The sequence below is a fragment of the Saimiri boliviensis genome, chromosome 4 (assembly GCF_048565385.1).
Source record: "Saimiri boliviensis isolate mSaiBol1 chromosome 4, mSaiBol1.pri, whole genome shotgun sequence".
In the NCBI taxonomy this organism is placed as follows: Eukaryota; Metazoa; Chordata; class Mammalia; order Primates; family Cebidae; genus Saimiri; species Saimiri boliviensis.
This window is the reverse complement of record NC_133452.1, coordinates 40,701,198-40,716,672: the sequence shown is the minus strand read 5'-3', so window position 1 is coordinate 40,716,672 and position 15,475 is coordinate 40,701,198. Positions and strand designations below refer to the sequence as shown.

Below are 15,475 nucleotides of genomic sequence, written 5' to 3'. Positions count from 1 at the left end.
ATCCTTTACTTTCTGGCATGATATATGCTCAAAACATATTTGATGAAAAAAATAGTTGTACAGTTAAGTACAAAACGGTGATGAATGATAAAAGAGAAAGATATACAGACAAACTTCGTTTAATCATATATCACTTACTAACCTAGAAAATAGAATGTCTAAAATAATGCTGTGGAGACCATCTAATTATTTTTAAATTTGTAACCCAACAAACTCCACAAAATTGTTAGAAAGTTTCCACTAAGCTTTATAAGGTAAAGTCTTTTGTATAGTATTCTAGTTTTTATAAAACACTACATTGTCTCATGAAATAAATAATAGCTTATGAATGTTTAATATTTCTCTGACCAATGATTACATTAGCTTTCCTCATGTCACATTGACAGAATGTCTCATTATGTGGGGGACAGAGAGCACAGAGTTGGAGGGGGGAATAAATTTATCAGGAACAATAAATGAAATAGTGATTAAGTGAAAAAGCAAGTACCACTGGCAAATCAGGAAAAATTGGAAACCTTAATTTTCAGCAGGAGAAAAACACAAGGCCAGAAGGCAAATGAGAGTGGGAGGCACTATTTTGGAGGAATGGAATCAACGGATTTTAAAGATGTATGTATTGGGAGGGAAAAAAAAAGAGAGAAAAAATTATTTGGGTGCAACTCTTTGGGAGATCTTAAGAATGATTGAGACAAAAACTGACTTGTCACTTGATCTTTTGAATTCATTTACCTGTGGAATTTTTGAAAGTGATTACAATAAAGATTTAAATTATTTGTAATTGTAATTTTTATGCACTATTATCTCTTTTGGCAGAGAATAAATTTTAATAATCAATACGTACAAGTCTAATAATCAAATATTATAAAAATCTTCCTGATTTACTTTCTTTTTTTTCTTTTTTGTTTCTTTCAATGCAATTCTAAGGTCAACCAGCTCTGCAAGGTAGCACTAGATTTATGTTGGTTTCATACAACATGGTAGATGACATTCAGTGGAGTGATTAAGAGGATAGACTCTGGAGCCAGATTACTTCGGTTCAAATCATAGCTCTGCTACTTGCTAGCTGTAATCATGGGCGAGTTACTTAAACCTCTGTGCCTTTGTAATAAATTAGAGGTAATAGTGGTATGAAGCTCGTGTGTATGTTTTCTGTAGCGAATCAGTCCATGCAGAAAAGTAATGTAGGAACAGTTTCTGACAATAGTGCTTGGTACATTGCAAATATTCAATCATGCTGGCTATTATGATTATAATAATTATTGTGTGCAGATGTTGCAGACATTTATGAGTCTAATATTTATAATCTGCAATCTATTTATTCATTCATTTTACAAATACATTGAGTGCCTACTCAGTCCCTACTATGTGACAAGCTTTGAAGACAAGGCAGAAAACACAAATTCAAGATCTAGGGATCTCAGTAAAATATCAAGCCATGAGATTTAGTCAGGAAGGTCTGCCTCACCCTTCCCTTTCCCCTCCCCTCCCTTCACTGCCCTTTCCTTCCCTCCCTTTCCCTCTCCTCCCCCTGCCCTTCCCTTCCTCCTCCCCTTCCTTCCCTTCCCTTCTTCCCCTCTCCTTCCCCTTCCCCTCTCCTTCCCCTTTCCCTCTCCTTCCCCTTTCCCTCCCTTCCCTCCCCTCCTACCTCTCCCTTCCCTCCCCTCCCCCCCGCTTTCCTTCTCTTTTCGATGGGGTCTTGCTCTGTCTCCCAGGGTGCAGTACAGTGGCACAATATCAGCTCACTGCAACCTCTGCCTCCTGGGTTCAACCAATTCTCCTTACACAGCCTCTCGAGTAGCTGGGATTACAGGCACCTGCCACCAAGCCCAGCAAATATTTGTATTTTTAGTTTCACCATGTTGGTCAGGCTGGTCTCGAACTCCTGACCTCAGGTCATCCACCTGCCTCAGCCTACCAAAGTGCTGGAATTACAGGTGTGAGTCACTGTGCCTGGCCAGGAAGGACTTTCTATCAGAAGTTGAATTGATATAGACCTACTTGGCACATATATAGAGCTGAAACAACCTAGATGGTCAGCATGTTCCCTCCATAAGTAGAGTCAACTTATCTGTAATCTCAAATGTTCTTTTTCCAAAAACAGATTTTTCAATATAAGAGTGGCTTTTAGTGAGTGGCTTTGCTATATACTGTTATTAAAAAGGGGTCTATAAAATGCAAACATTAGACATGTATGAGCAGAATTGACATTAAGTTACATGAAGAAAAGAGACTGAATTTGGTTCTCAAAGGGAATAAAAAATCTCCCTAGACTACACTTAGATGGATTTCTGAGATTGTATCTATGAAAGTCAAACACTTCTATGATACCTAAGATATAATTACTGGTGTATGATCACAGACTACTATGATGACTTGTTTTTGGCAATATATTTCTTTATAATATTGCTGGATAGCAGGGAAAGCAGTAAAAAATGGCTTTCCAAAATTATCATTCTCTGTCTTCTCTAGTCTTGAGATAAGAAGTTTTAATAATTATTTACAATAAAAGACAACTGGAGCATGAAATGACCATGAAAAACATATTTGCATAGCTGTGCAGAAACATTAACATGCAATTATGTCTTAATACTAGATATAAAATAGCTGAAATGGAAGATGGAAGATTTAGTGAGATATTTTTCCAATAACTTCAACAGAAGATTTTTTATATGTTTTTAGAGTGTATCCTAGAGACAGGACCTTCTTGCTAAGTAAATGCTAAAAACAAAAAGCCTTAGGTAAAAAATTAAAAAGAGTCTTAAAGTCCATATTTAAGACCCAGAAAGAAAAATAATATTCTTTTGATAACACATAGTATTTATACAGTATACTGACTTGTCAGGTTTTTGTTTTTTTTTTTTTATCACTAACTCATTCATTTTGGGTTAGTTTAATGCATTGAGAAATATCCTATCTCAATTGCATTTTAAAATGCTTCAAAATCATAACTTAGTTTCTGATATACACACCTTCATCTGCCCATCTTTTTCAGGTTTATTCCCTGCGGTCCTGAATCTTGCTTCTAATGCTCTTATCACGACCAATGCGACATGCGGAGAAAAGGGGCCTGAAATGTACTGCAAATTGGTAGAACACGTCCCTGGGCAGCCTGTGAGGAACCCCCAGTGTCGTATCTGCAATCAAAACAGCAGCAATCCAAACCGTATGTATTTTAATGTGTATTCTGTGTGGCACTGGGTAGGATCTATAATTATGAGATGTTGAGGTCAAGTTGCATTAAATTCAAAGAGTTTATAATCCTTAGAATTCTTTTTCCCACTATAAGCTACTTCCAGTGCCCTCTCTGTCATTCAGCAAACATGATGGGAGTTTTTCTATGTACCAAGTACAGTGATTGGAGATGATTTGCCATCTGAAGGCCTGTGGCAGTCATTGGGTTTGCTAGCTTCAGATACCAGAATGGTTTCTGAGGATGTGGTTATTAACTCAGGCTATCATCATTCATTGGAATTTATGTGCCACATATTGTGCCTAAGATCTAAGAGGAATAAGTTAGGGTATGGTCTTTGAGCTTCTGATAAACAGTGTGGTAAGTAGAAAGCAAAGAATGCGCACAGGGTTCTGCGGAAGAGGATGGCCACAAAGTCAGTCTTGGTGTAAGTAAGGATTGCCAGAAGAAGTGCTATCCAAGCTGATAACTAAGACTATGAGCTAAACAAGAGTATGAGCTAAACAGGTAAAGAAGTGATGGAAGGGAAGAGGAGAAGTCTTGTTAGGAAGAGAAATCAGAATTACACAGAAAATCCTAGTTACTCAGGGAGCTTCAATTAGTTAGGAATAACTAGAACTGAAAGGGCCACAGGGTAGTGTGGAGATGAGCCTAGAGCAGAAGGCTGGAGCCAGATTATGAAGGCATTTAACAACCACAGGAGAAGTGATTTAGGGAGAGGCACCATGCAAAGCCCTCTTTCTGGCCTCTATGAACCACAGCAATACCTCAGACTCATTGATGTAATTATTCAACAAGCCTTTGAACACCTCCTACTAGCAATGCATTGTATTGGAGCATAATATTGAATGACACATAATCCCTGATTCAGAAAACCTAGAGGGGAAATGGAGGCAAAAGAAAAGTAAATTTGGTGCTAAAGGAACATGAATGCTCCATGTGGATGCTAAGGTCATCTAAAGATTCCTGGATAAGGAATCTTTATATCTATATATCTCTATCTAGATATATCTACATCTATCTTTCTGACATGCCTTCTTCTCTTCTCCACCCTAACTCTCTCTCTCTGTCTCTATATATAATATATACAAAAAGTGGAAATATACTTATATGTAATCTACAGAAAAAGATAGATATATATTTATATTATTTTTTAATACATAGGTATATATTTTATTTTTATTTTTATTTTGCTTTTGAGACAGAGTCTCATTCTGTCACCCAGGCTGGAGTGCGGTGGTACAATCACAGCTCATGGCAACCTCCATCTCCCAGGTTCAAGTGATTCTCCTGCCTCAGCCTTTCAAGTAGCTAGGACTACAGGCATGTGCCACCACGTCTGGCTATTTTTTGTATTTTAAGTAGAGATGAGATTTTACCATGTTGGCCAGGCTGGTCTGAGACTCCTGATCTCAAGCGATCCACCTGCCTCAGCCTCTCAAAAGTAGTTTTTTATTAATATTATTTTATATAGAATATATAAAAAGGTAGATTCATATTTTATATATATGTGTATATATATGTGTATATATATATATGTGTGTGTATATATATATATATATGAGTGTGTGTATATGTAGAGAGAGAGAAAAGAGTTTAATAAAACTGTATGCCAATTGAGGTGAACTATGATGGGGCTAAAGCTTCACAATTATTTCAAAATTTGCTCAATATTTTTTCTCTGTCCTTTTTAATAGACTTTATTTTTAGAAAAGTTTGAGGTTCACAGCAAAATTAAGAGAAAAGTATAGAAATTTCCCATATATCCCCTGCCCCAACACATGTGTAGCCTTCTCCATTATCAATATCCCCCTCCAGAGTGCTACATTTGTTACAGTCCATGAATCTACATTGACATTATCATCCAAAGTTCATAGACTGCATTAGGGTTTAGTCATTCACACAAGTCCCAATTCCTCAAATACAGTAATGTTTTCTACATTCCTAAATTATATAATGAGGAATTGGGAATTGCGTGATTAAAATTGGTGGTCATGTGTATCACAGAATGTTAGAAAAACACATGTTAAGACACCAAAGAAGGCAACCACCAGAAACCAGAAACCTTCCTTACCTATTAATGATTCTGGTTAATTTCTGGTTAATTTCTTTCCTTTTTTTTTTTTTTTTTTTTTGAGATGGAGTCTCGCTCTGTTGCTTATGCTGGAGTGCAGTGGCAGGATATCGGCTCACCTCAACCTCCCCCTCCCAGGTTCAAACGATTCTCCTGCCTCAGCCTCCAGAGTAGCTGGGATTACAGGCATGTGCCACCATGAGTGGCCAATTTTGTATTTTTAGTAGAGACAAGGTTTCTCCATGTTGGTTAGGCTGGTCTCAAACTCCTGACCTCAAGTAATCCGCCTGCCTCGGCTTCCCAAAGTGCTAGGATTGTAGGCATGAGCCTCCGCGCCCAGCTGACTCTGGTTAATTTCTAGGATATAAGTTGTTACGATATGTGTATAGGAGTGGGGAGTATTGTTGCTTACTCAAATGTTTGCTATTTTTTCTATAGAATGCAAGAGCAAAGGACATACATCAGAGCCTTTTGCTTTTACGTAAAAGCCAAGGAATTTCAGGTAAATGCAGTCAAGAAAGGCAATAGAGGGAAACAGATTTCCAGGGGGAAAAAATCAGGAAAATGAGGCATTGGATACATGATGAAGGAAAGAACTGTCAGGAAGAAAAAACAATCAGCAATCTTAAATGCTTCCAAGACAATTGAGTAAGAAAATAGGTTTCACTTGCTTTTGACAATGCCACCCATTGATCACCTTGCTAAAGTACTCAGCAGATTTAGTAAATGAATGAGGAAGAAGAAGAGGTGTATATAGAAATATTCTCTCAAGTATTCTTGATGTGAAAGAATGAAGGGCAGAGGAGGCTGTGGAGCTGCAAAAGTTTTCAAAGGTAAGAGACGTTTGAGCTAGTTTAGATGCTTAGTGAGAAGGCCAGGGAAGTTGGCAACAAAGTAGTGGTAGGGGTGATATCTCTCTAGAAGTAAAAACATATGGGTCATTAAGCATAGGTGAAAAACTTATATTAGAAGATAAGTACTTTTAATTCACCAAATCAGAAAGAAGGAAGGATAAATAGCAGCAGACAGCAGAAAGTATTGGGAGGAATTTCTTATTTGATGATCTTGATTTCTTCATTAAGATATAAATCTGGGTTACCTGCTGAGGCAAGAGGCAAACATTTAGATTATGAGCCTCTCAGGGGAATAGGAGGGAATCACTGAGCCATAATAAGAATAAAGTGGCAATTCCATATGGAGTAAAATAAAGAATCAAACATTTGAACTGATACTCTTGGAGCATTACAGGAAAAGTGAAATGGAAGAAGATGGCAAGAAAATTGAAGAAAAGGGCAGAAAGTAAATGAATTGATGGATTATTAGTTTCAGGTTCATTAGGCAAGACACTAAAGCCTGATGGGGGAAAACCATTATTGGTTCAGGGACTGCTGGCCTTGATAAGTTCATGGAGAACGTGAGAAAGTCTGGGGGCATGAACGGAGTTGTGGGGAGGAGGTTCGGGTGTGTAGATGTGTGTTTAGGATGGGCTGTGCAGACAGGGAGAATTAGAGAGATAAAATAGGCAAAACCATAAATATGTGCATATGTATGCAGGTATATAAATATACTTATGTAATTATTAAACTGATATTTAAATTAAACATTAAATATATGATATGTTGCATAATATACACATAATTATAATGTTAAACAAATTTATGTAAATACTATATGTACATAAATAAGTATAAATATTATGTATATACAATAATATGTACATATGTATATACAATATTTACACAGGAAAGGAGAGAAAGAAAAATGATTACAATCATAAAAATGGGATGCAGAATGATATAAATATTGGGGTAGAAAATAATTGAGTTCTCCATTCAATTATTTTTATTCTTAGTTGGAAAAATGGATGAAATACATTTGTCAAATTGAGTTCAAGAGCTATTCTGTCTTTCACCCTCCTGAAAGCTATTCTGTCTTTCACCCTCTACATTCAGAGTACCTTTTATCTCATGGATGATATCTATATTCAGGCAATACTACCCATGTTTTTCTACACTGAAACCAAAAATAAACGATTTCAGAAAAGCAAGATGTATATAAGTTATGATATTTCTCCATTTTTATTTGCCAGTAGTGATTTTTAAACTTGTCACAGTCTGGATTTACTTTGCATGATTGTCATTATTATTTTTGTTTATTTATTTTTTTGAGACAGAGTCTGGTATCTAGGCTAGAGTGCAGCAGCGCGATCTCAGCTCACTGCAACCTCCACCTTGCAGGTTCAAGTGATTCTCCAGGCTTAGCCTCTCTTGAGTAGCTGATACTACAGACAGGCACCACTGCATCTGGCTAATGTTTTCGTAATTTTAGGGGAGATGGGGTTTCACCATGTTGGCCAGGCTGGTCTCAAACTCCTGACCTTAGGAGATCTGCTTACCTCGGTCTCCCAAAGTGCTGGGATTACAGGGGTGAGCCACTGTGCCTGACCTACATGATTATTTTTAAATGACCAGATTCAATCCACATTTGCAAATTATGCTTTGGTACTACAAATTTAGAAAGAATAAAACCCCACAAGAATAAAAATCTAGCAGTAAACTGTATGAATATATTTTAGTAAAAGTCGGAGGAACAGATGATAAAATTCTACAAATTCAGTGAACTCTGAGAATAAATATGGAAGGTCTGTACTTAAACACCCTGCAAAGAGAATGAACCTTGAACTTGTTGACTGTTAATATACTTTGCTTTCCAATTAAAAACTAGCAGTTTGAAAGGTTTACCTCATCAAAGATTCCCTATCTAGTTTTCAGTTGCAGTTAGCCTTTGAATTGACTTACATATTTATCCCTGTTGAGGATGTTTTACGTTTCCATCTCCTTTTAAATAAGGGAATTATGCCAACAATTCATCAGTATTTGCAAATTAATTATGATTAAACTTTCATAATAGGGATTATGGTTAATTGTTCATTCATCTCCCAGTCCTCCTTTTCATGACTAATTCTCTTATCAATTTGACCTGAGGTGGCAGATATCAAAATTTCCAATTAGACAACTTCTCTCACAATTACCTATGAGCCGTGAATTTGATTTAGAAATGGGGTTGTGTGTGTATTTTTTCTATCACATATTAAACTCACAATCTGTAAAAAAGATTCAGGAGGATATTTGGGGAATGTTTTCTGTGATATTTATTTTTCTTCAGAAGCAGTGCCAATAATATTTCATTTATGGTTTTGATTCCCTATATGCCAATTACAGCACCCCCTTATGTTACCAGGGTCATTTATTTGGTATTTAGTTATGCTTCTGGTATTTGCTGTCATCATAAAGACCTGACATTTTCCTAGCTTCAACAGAAAAATTGAACTAACGCTAATATTTAAATATATTCAGCAATTACACTTTTCGTTAATGAGACAGAAAGCCTCATCTCCATGGAGAGCTAACATGATGATCTGGTGGAAAATAAAGTCCAGCCAGCTGTTAAGTTGAATTTAAAAATTTACTAATAACAATGAAATATTTTTGCCCTGTCCTATACAGTCATATTAAGATTTGCAATATGAATATCCATATCTGGAATAAGATTATTATACCATAAATAACTCAAAACACAGTCTTATGTTTTCAGTAAATGTTATTACAATTTATTACATATTAATTACAAATAATATATAATTATTTATATAAATAAATCACATATTAATTTGTATTAATACATATTTGCATTTAATAGAAATTGATATATAATAAAAACATTCACAAATCTGAAAATGGCAAATTTAGTGAATATTCAGCTTTTTTTTTTTTTTTTTTTGAAATGGAGTTGCTCTGTCACCCTCAGCCCACTGCAGCCTCTGCCTCCTGGGTTCAAGTGATTCTCCTGTCTCAGCCTCCCAAGTAGCTGGGAATACAGGTGACTGACACCATGCCTGGCTAATTTATTTTTTTACCCCTAGAGACGGGGTTTCACTCTGTTGACCAGCCTGGTCTTGAACTCCTAACTTCAAGTGATCCACCCACCCTGGCCTCCCCAAGTGCTGGGATTATAGGTGTGAGCCACTGCACCTGGCCAATATTCATCTTTTAATAAAATTTTTCTTTTAAGGATGATTTTACTTTACTATCAGATTCCTGTTGCTTTGAGGGCTTAGTTTTGCTTTATTTTTATTGTTTTTTCAAATGTTTTTACTAAATGCAACTTGTCTCTAATTAAGATTTAGGATAATACATTTTGAACAGATGTATCACTCATTTTATGTATATGCATAGTAATGGTTAGAATGTTCATAGTTACACTGTTCATCAGTAACCCTGTGAATAAAGGATTCACATTCAAGATGTTTTTGCTGGTCCATGGCAAAGTAAGAAATTGAGAACAACTTCTCACATTTTTCATGAAAATAGAATACATTTTAAATAATTGTTCTCCATTTTGATATTATGGTTTTTAAAAAACTTGTAGGTTTTTAAATGCCCTTTATTTTATGAAATAATAATGATGCTTTATTAAGTGATAGATGTAGATTGGAGGTTATTACTACTTGGAAAAACTAAAAGCTAGAACTCCTATATCAATTTCACAAATCTGCCACACATTTATGTTTAACTTCACTTTTTTTTTCTGAAGATGATGAATCTGGAAACCCCTGCCGTGAGTGGAATTTTGTTATTCCTATATCAGAGAAGACACATAGTGTTGAAATGATTTGTCTGTGGTCAGTTACCTACTAACTGTGGTCAGTTACGTGCTGGTGGGGCCAGGAGGAATATCTAGCTACCCCCTCTCTTTCATCACCAATATTATTAGAATACTTGGCTAGATTGCAATATTAGGTAGGAAAATTGAGAGTCCATATTTGTTCCTTATAGTGGTGTGATTTGTTCATTATTTGAGGTATTCCTTCAAATTTAAAGGGGATTGTATTCTAATCTAAAAGGCTGTTCATAAGCCACTCATTTGAAACTTCTTCCCAGATAATTAGTTTGATGAAAGTTCTCAGGACTGATGACCCAAAGCATCCTTAATTTATAACAAACAGAGGAGTTTAGGGAAATTCACCTCCACTTTACATTTCAATGGGCAAATGTGCTGACTTTCCAGTGAGATGTGAGGAACTTAAGTGCCCTTACTGCAGCCTTGGAAATAGAAACAGGATCATCGACAACCTCCACTCTTGTCATTCTCACTCATGTGTGAGCAAGGTCTATTTAGACGAGGAGAAAGAAAAAGACCTTATCTTATGTGGAAATGAGAAGCAAAGATTTCAGACAAGCACCAATGACTGGGAACCAAAATGCAGTGAAGGCTTGGCAGCCCAGGAGTAGTTGCTGCTCTTGTGAGACAGGCAGAGCTGAAATGGGAAGAGACAAGGATTGTGAGCTTTGAGGACTGTGAGAAGGAAGGGAGCTGCAACAAGGATCACAGGTTTTCAGGGTTGCCACACCTCCTATTTTCCATCTGCAGTCTCCCTTTTGATTTTCACAGTTGATCCTATTCTCAAATGTCTGGAGTGAAAGTAGGAGATCTGTGGTTTTTTGGTAGATGGAGTTTCATGTGTCATCGTCTCCTTGCTTGCCGTTATTGTAAAGATTCCTCCGCTAGACTTAGTGATGATGCCAACAGGCAAATGCTGGTTGGGAGGTTTGGGTTATCTTTCATCATATTATTAAATAGTGGTAGAAAATTGGCAAGATAAAGGCTGGCTGCAAAAATCTTCTGAAAGGGCGAAGGGAAAACTTCCCGTTTGCCTTCTGAAGGTTTGCCGAAAAATCAACTGAAAAGAGTTAGCTTAGTAGGTGAAAGGCATACAGAATTTATTTTAACATGCACCACATGGAAGAATCACAGGAGGATGATTACCTGATAACCCAATGGGGACATAGATGTAGACACACCCTTCTTCACAAGGAAGGGGAGATGGGGAAAATATGGCAATTTGGAAAATAGTAAATGATTTTCAGGGGAATTCAAGACCCATACAATGGCCTGGGACAAAGTCTTTGGGCCCACAGAACAGACAGTGGTTTTTAACAGAAGTCTGTTCAGGTGTGTTCAGAGACTTCAGTCTCTCTTCATGTGAAAATAAGTTAAATTAATGAAAACTTAGCACGAGGGCCAGAGGGAATTCTTTTCTTCTTGGTGAGATCAGACTGTAAGCAGACAAAGGAGTATCAGAGTCAAACTTATTTCAGCATTTGCTGGTCTCCAAGAGCCTTTCATTTAAAATAATCAGCATACCAGGATGCCATATTTTCGGATATTGGTTTCTGAGTCTCAATATCTCATAGAATAAATTTAACAGCATTTTATGTTAAAGCCAGATACATATTGGACTCTCCAACTCTTGATAAAAATGAATGTGTCAGAAGGCAAGTATTCAAGTATCTTTCAACCACACGTCAGGATTTTATGTTTCTGTTAACAAGGTTGATGGCATACTAGAGCTGTCTCAAATAGTTATTGCTTTTTGGAATGATTGACACATCAATTAGATTTTAATATTATATAATATTAAATTATATTACACTTTACACTTAATTTGTGTAGTTACCTTTAAAGTTGCCCATTTTGGTTGATGGCCAGAGTGTTGACCAGCTCATTCTCCTGCAGTCTAAGCATTTAATCATTTCCCACTACCTTGTATGGTTCTATGAGACAGCTGTCTTGAAGAAATTCTGTTGAGAATCTGAATTGCTCTCTTTTTGTATTATTTTAATATTTGATATCCACATAATGATTGTTTTAACAGTTTTATTTTTTTTACTTTAAAGAAACAACTATAAATTAATTACATAATCTTTTTTCCTCCAACTCAATAGAGAGACACCCAATTACAAACGCTATTGATGGAAAGAATACTTGGTGGCAGAGTCCCAGTATTAAGAATGGAATTGAATACCATTATGTGACAATTACACTGGATCTACAGCAGGTATAGTTCCTTTTTTTTTTTTTATCATTTCCACTTTTGAAATTGCATTTTACATTTTCTATTTGTTTAGTTAATGGTTTGTGGGTGAAAGGATACCCTTTCTTATCACTCTCCATTGTTTTCTTGATAAGGTGAACAAAGGGTCCTATTCACATGGCATATTGTCATTTAAAAGTATTCAGCATTTACTTCTGAAGCACAACTAAAATGAAAGCCTGCAAAGACCTTAGAATTGAATTAGGTGCTGGCTCTGTTTTAGCTAGCTGGAGTTAATGATGAAAATATAGAGCAATAAAATTGTACATAACAAAAATATGATGGTATCATTTTTAACTTTAAAAATAATAGTGCTCCCACTGTGCTGATGGTATGTGCACTTAAAGGTTCTTGGATAACAAGGCTCTTGAACAAATTGCCTCTCATTACTGAGAGTAGAGAAATCTGTGGCAGTTGATTTCAAATTAAACTTGGGTGACTAAATGAAGTAACAAGCCTTGTAGTTATACAAAATTGATGTCGGAAGTTGTTCAAGTTTGTCTTACATAAGCCTGGGTGCCTTCTATGCTTAATGTCTTTCTTCCTTCTGTTCACCATTTTCAGGTCAGGCTGAAGTTATCAATCAGGAATCACCAGCATCTCAAATTATTTAGGCTTGCAATTAAGATGGAACATGGACAAATGCCACACTCCATCCTATTTGTAAGCATAAATAATGTGCGGGGGTGATGGTCAGGATAGTTAATGACAGATACCATACACAGTAAAGTCATAGTTTTTATAAGATGTCACTGTGTGAGGAAGCCCCAGCCAGTGGGCTAGATCAGCTCTAGACATTTTCCTAATGGATACCACTTGCCACCACCATGAGAACAGTCTCCCTCCTCCAGGGTCTAGGTTCATTTTGGTGAGGGCTGCATACATTCAAGAGCCACAAGAAGCTGGGTGGAGCAAGCAAGCTGGCAGATTTCACAGCAGACCTGCCTTCCACCTATATGAGACTGCTTAGGATATGAGGAACTGTTGGCAGCAGGGGCTCAGTGCTGCAGCTTACCAACCGGCATGAATTTATTTCTACCCTTACTGGTATACAGCAGCTGAATGTCAATCCTGAGTTAATAATATTTCCCAGGAAGTCTCAGAGCACTATCAGGACTGCACTGATCAATTATGCTTTAGGAAAATTAATCCTGTGCATGAATCCCCTGGGGTAAAACAGAGGGGCAACTTTTCAGTAGACTTTTCAAACATAGATTGAGATCATACTCACTCCTGGCTAATCCAGGAATGCCGTTAGTTAGTGAAGCTCATGTCTTAACTAGAAGTCTTCTGCCCCTCAATAAGCAATTCACTTCTCTTCCTGGTCTATCCCTCAAAACTAAGAATGCATTTATCAAACAAGATTATCATACAACTACAGAGGTCAACCTCCACATATTCTTAACCTAAATATTTTATTCACTAACCTTGCAGAGAAAAATTTTATAAGGCCAGCATTACCGTGATACGAAAGCCAAAGACTGCAAGAAAAGAACGTTACAGGTCAATATTTTTGGTGAACATAGATGTGAGAATTCTCAACAAAATACTAGCAAACCAAATTTAACAGCACATTAAAAGGATCATTCACTGTGACCAAGTGGGATTAATCTTGAACATGTATATTATAATATCTTCTGTAGTTTTGTGTTCACCAATTTAGCAGTGACCCAAATAGTACCAAGAAAATAAATTCAGTGATTTGAAGAGCCACCATGTTGATTGTTGAATTTGAGAATTAAATGATTAAGTGATTTAATCGTGTTTCTTATGATAAAGCACACTGCATTTTTTCTAATTTATGAAAATTTCTTGAATGTTGAATGGTATTGTTTTAGTCTGTTTGGACTATTATAACGAAATACCAGATGAGGTGGCTTATAAAAAGCAGCAATTTATTTCTCATAGTTCTGGAGCCTTGAAGTCCAGTATCAAAGCACTGGCAGATTTAGTGTCTGGTGAGGGCCTACTTTGTGGTTCATAGATGGTTTTCTTTTTGCTCTAGCCTCACATGGCAGAAGGGACAAACAAACTTTTTGGGGTTTCATTCATAAAGGTACGAATTTGATTCTTGGAGGCTCTGTCCTCATGACCCAATTATCTCCCAAATCCCCATTGCCTAATACCATCACATTAGAGGTTAGGATTTCAACACACGAATTTTAGAGGAACAGAAACATTCAGTCTATAAAAAGCATGAAGTAAATTTTCCTCCAGTTCCTAAGCATGCTCTCACTCTGCTTTTAAGCATATTCTAAATTTCAGTCAGACTTGTCACTATATGACTTTACCACACTGACAGCTTTATTTGGGAAAAGAGATTTTAATTATTTTAACTCTTTTGTAACAGAGAAGTCCGGGACTGTCATTTTTTGTTTTCTGTTTGACATTTTACTTTTTCCTCATAGAACAAAAGTTAGTATAAGAGAAAGGGAAAAATAGGCCATATATTGACGCTGTTTAAACAAGAGTGTAAACATAGGATATGTATTTTGATCTAAAATGTTAATAAACCAAATTTCAGCAATATTGTGAAAGTGTAAACATTTTGGAGACACAGATTCTATCTCAAATAGAATCAAGATGACTGCCCTAGAAAATGCTTCTTGAAGTCATGGAATAAATTAGATGATTGTTTATTTAAAAACAGGAACAATAATACATGGAGAGAAGATCTGTTTAAAAATTTGCTGGGTAAGAGCTGTTGAAACCATATGAATTCTGTTATGGAAAGTCTGAACAGGACTTTCTAAAATAGACTGAATGTGGACAGTTTTCACAGCTGTCTGATGACTTCCACACATAAAACATCCACATTTCACCCTTTTGGTGGAATATTGTGTGTATTCCAATTTTATTTTTAGAGTTTAAATTTTTGCTTAGTATATATATTATGCTTATGTATATCATATTTGTTATAATTATATATAACTAATCTATAATTATTTATTTATAAATAAGGAATAACTTGGAAGAGACCCATATTTATTATAGATCTTGAATCTGTGATGAAAACCCCATGCACAGAGAAAATTCCTGAGTCAAATGGCTTCACTGGTGAATAGAAGTTAGAATACTGGTTGTTGTTAAAAAGAGAGGGAAGATAATGACTGGGAGAGGGTATGAGGAAAGTTTCATTTCTTGTTTTTTATTATATATATAATTGTATAATAATGTGTTGGTACATATAACTAATATAATTGTTAATAACTATATTTATATTGTGTAATAATATAATACACAAAATAATATATTTTATTGTATATAATTATATACA

The 15,475-nt window shown here is 36.0% G+C and overlaps 1 protein-coding gene across 7 annotated transcripts in view; it reads left to right on the top strand.

Moving 5' to 3' along the window:
* The window catches only part of LAMA2 (laminin subunit alpha 2), a 625,652-nt gene that overhangs the window by 157,558 nt on the left and 452,619 nt on the right, over positions 1-15,475 (top strand). For all 7 annotated transcript variants that reach the window (XM_074397494.1, XM_074397493.1, XM_074397490.1 and 4 more), the window contains exons 2-3: positions 2,993-3,163; positions 12,050-12,162. In XM_074397494.1, the coding sequence (XP_074253595.1) occupies positions 2,993-3,163; positions 12,050-12,162 (284 nt within the window). The remainder of the gene's footprint in view (positions 1-2,992; positions 3,164-12,049; positions 12,163-15,475) is intronic.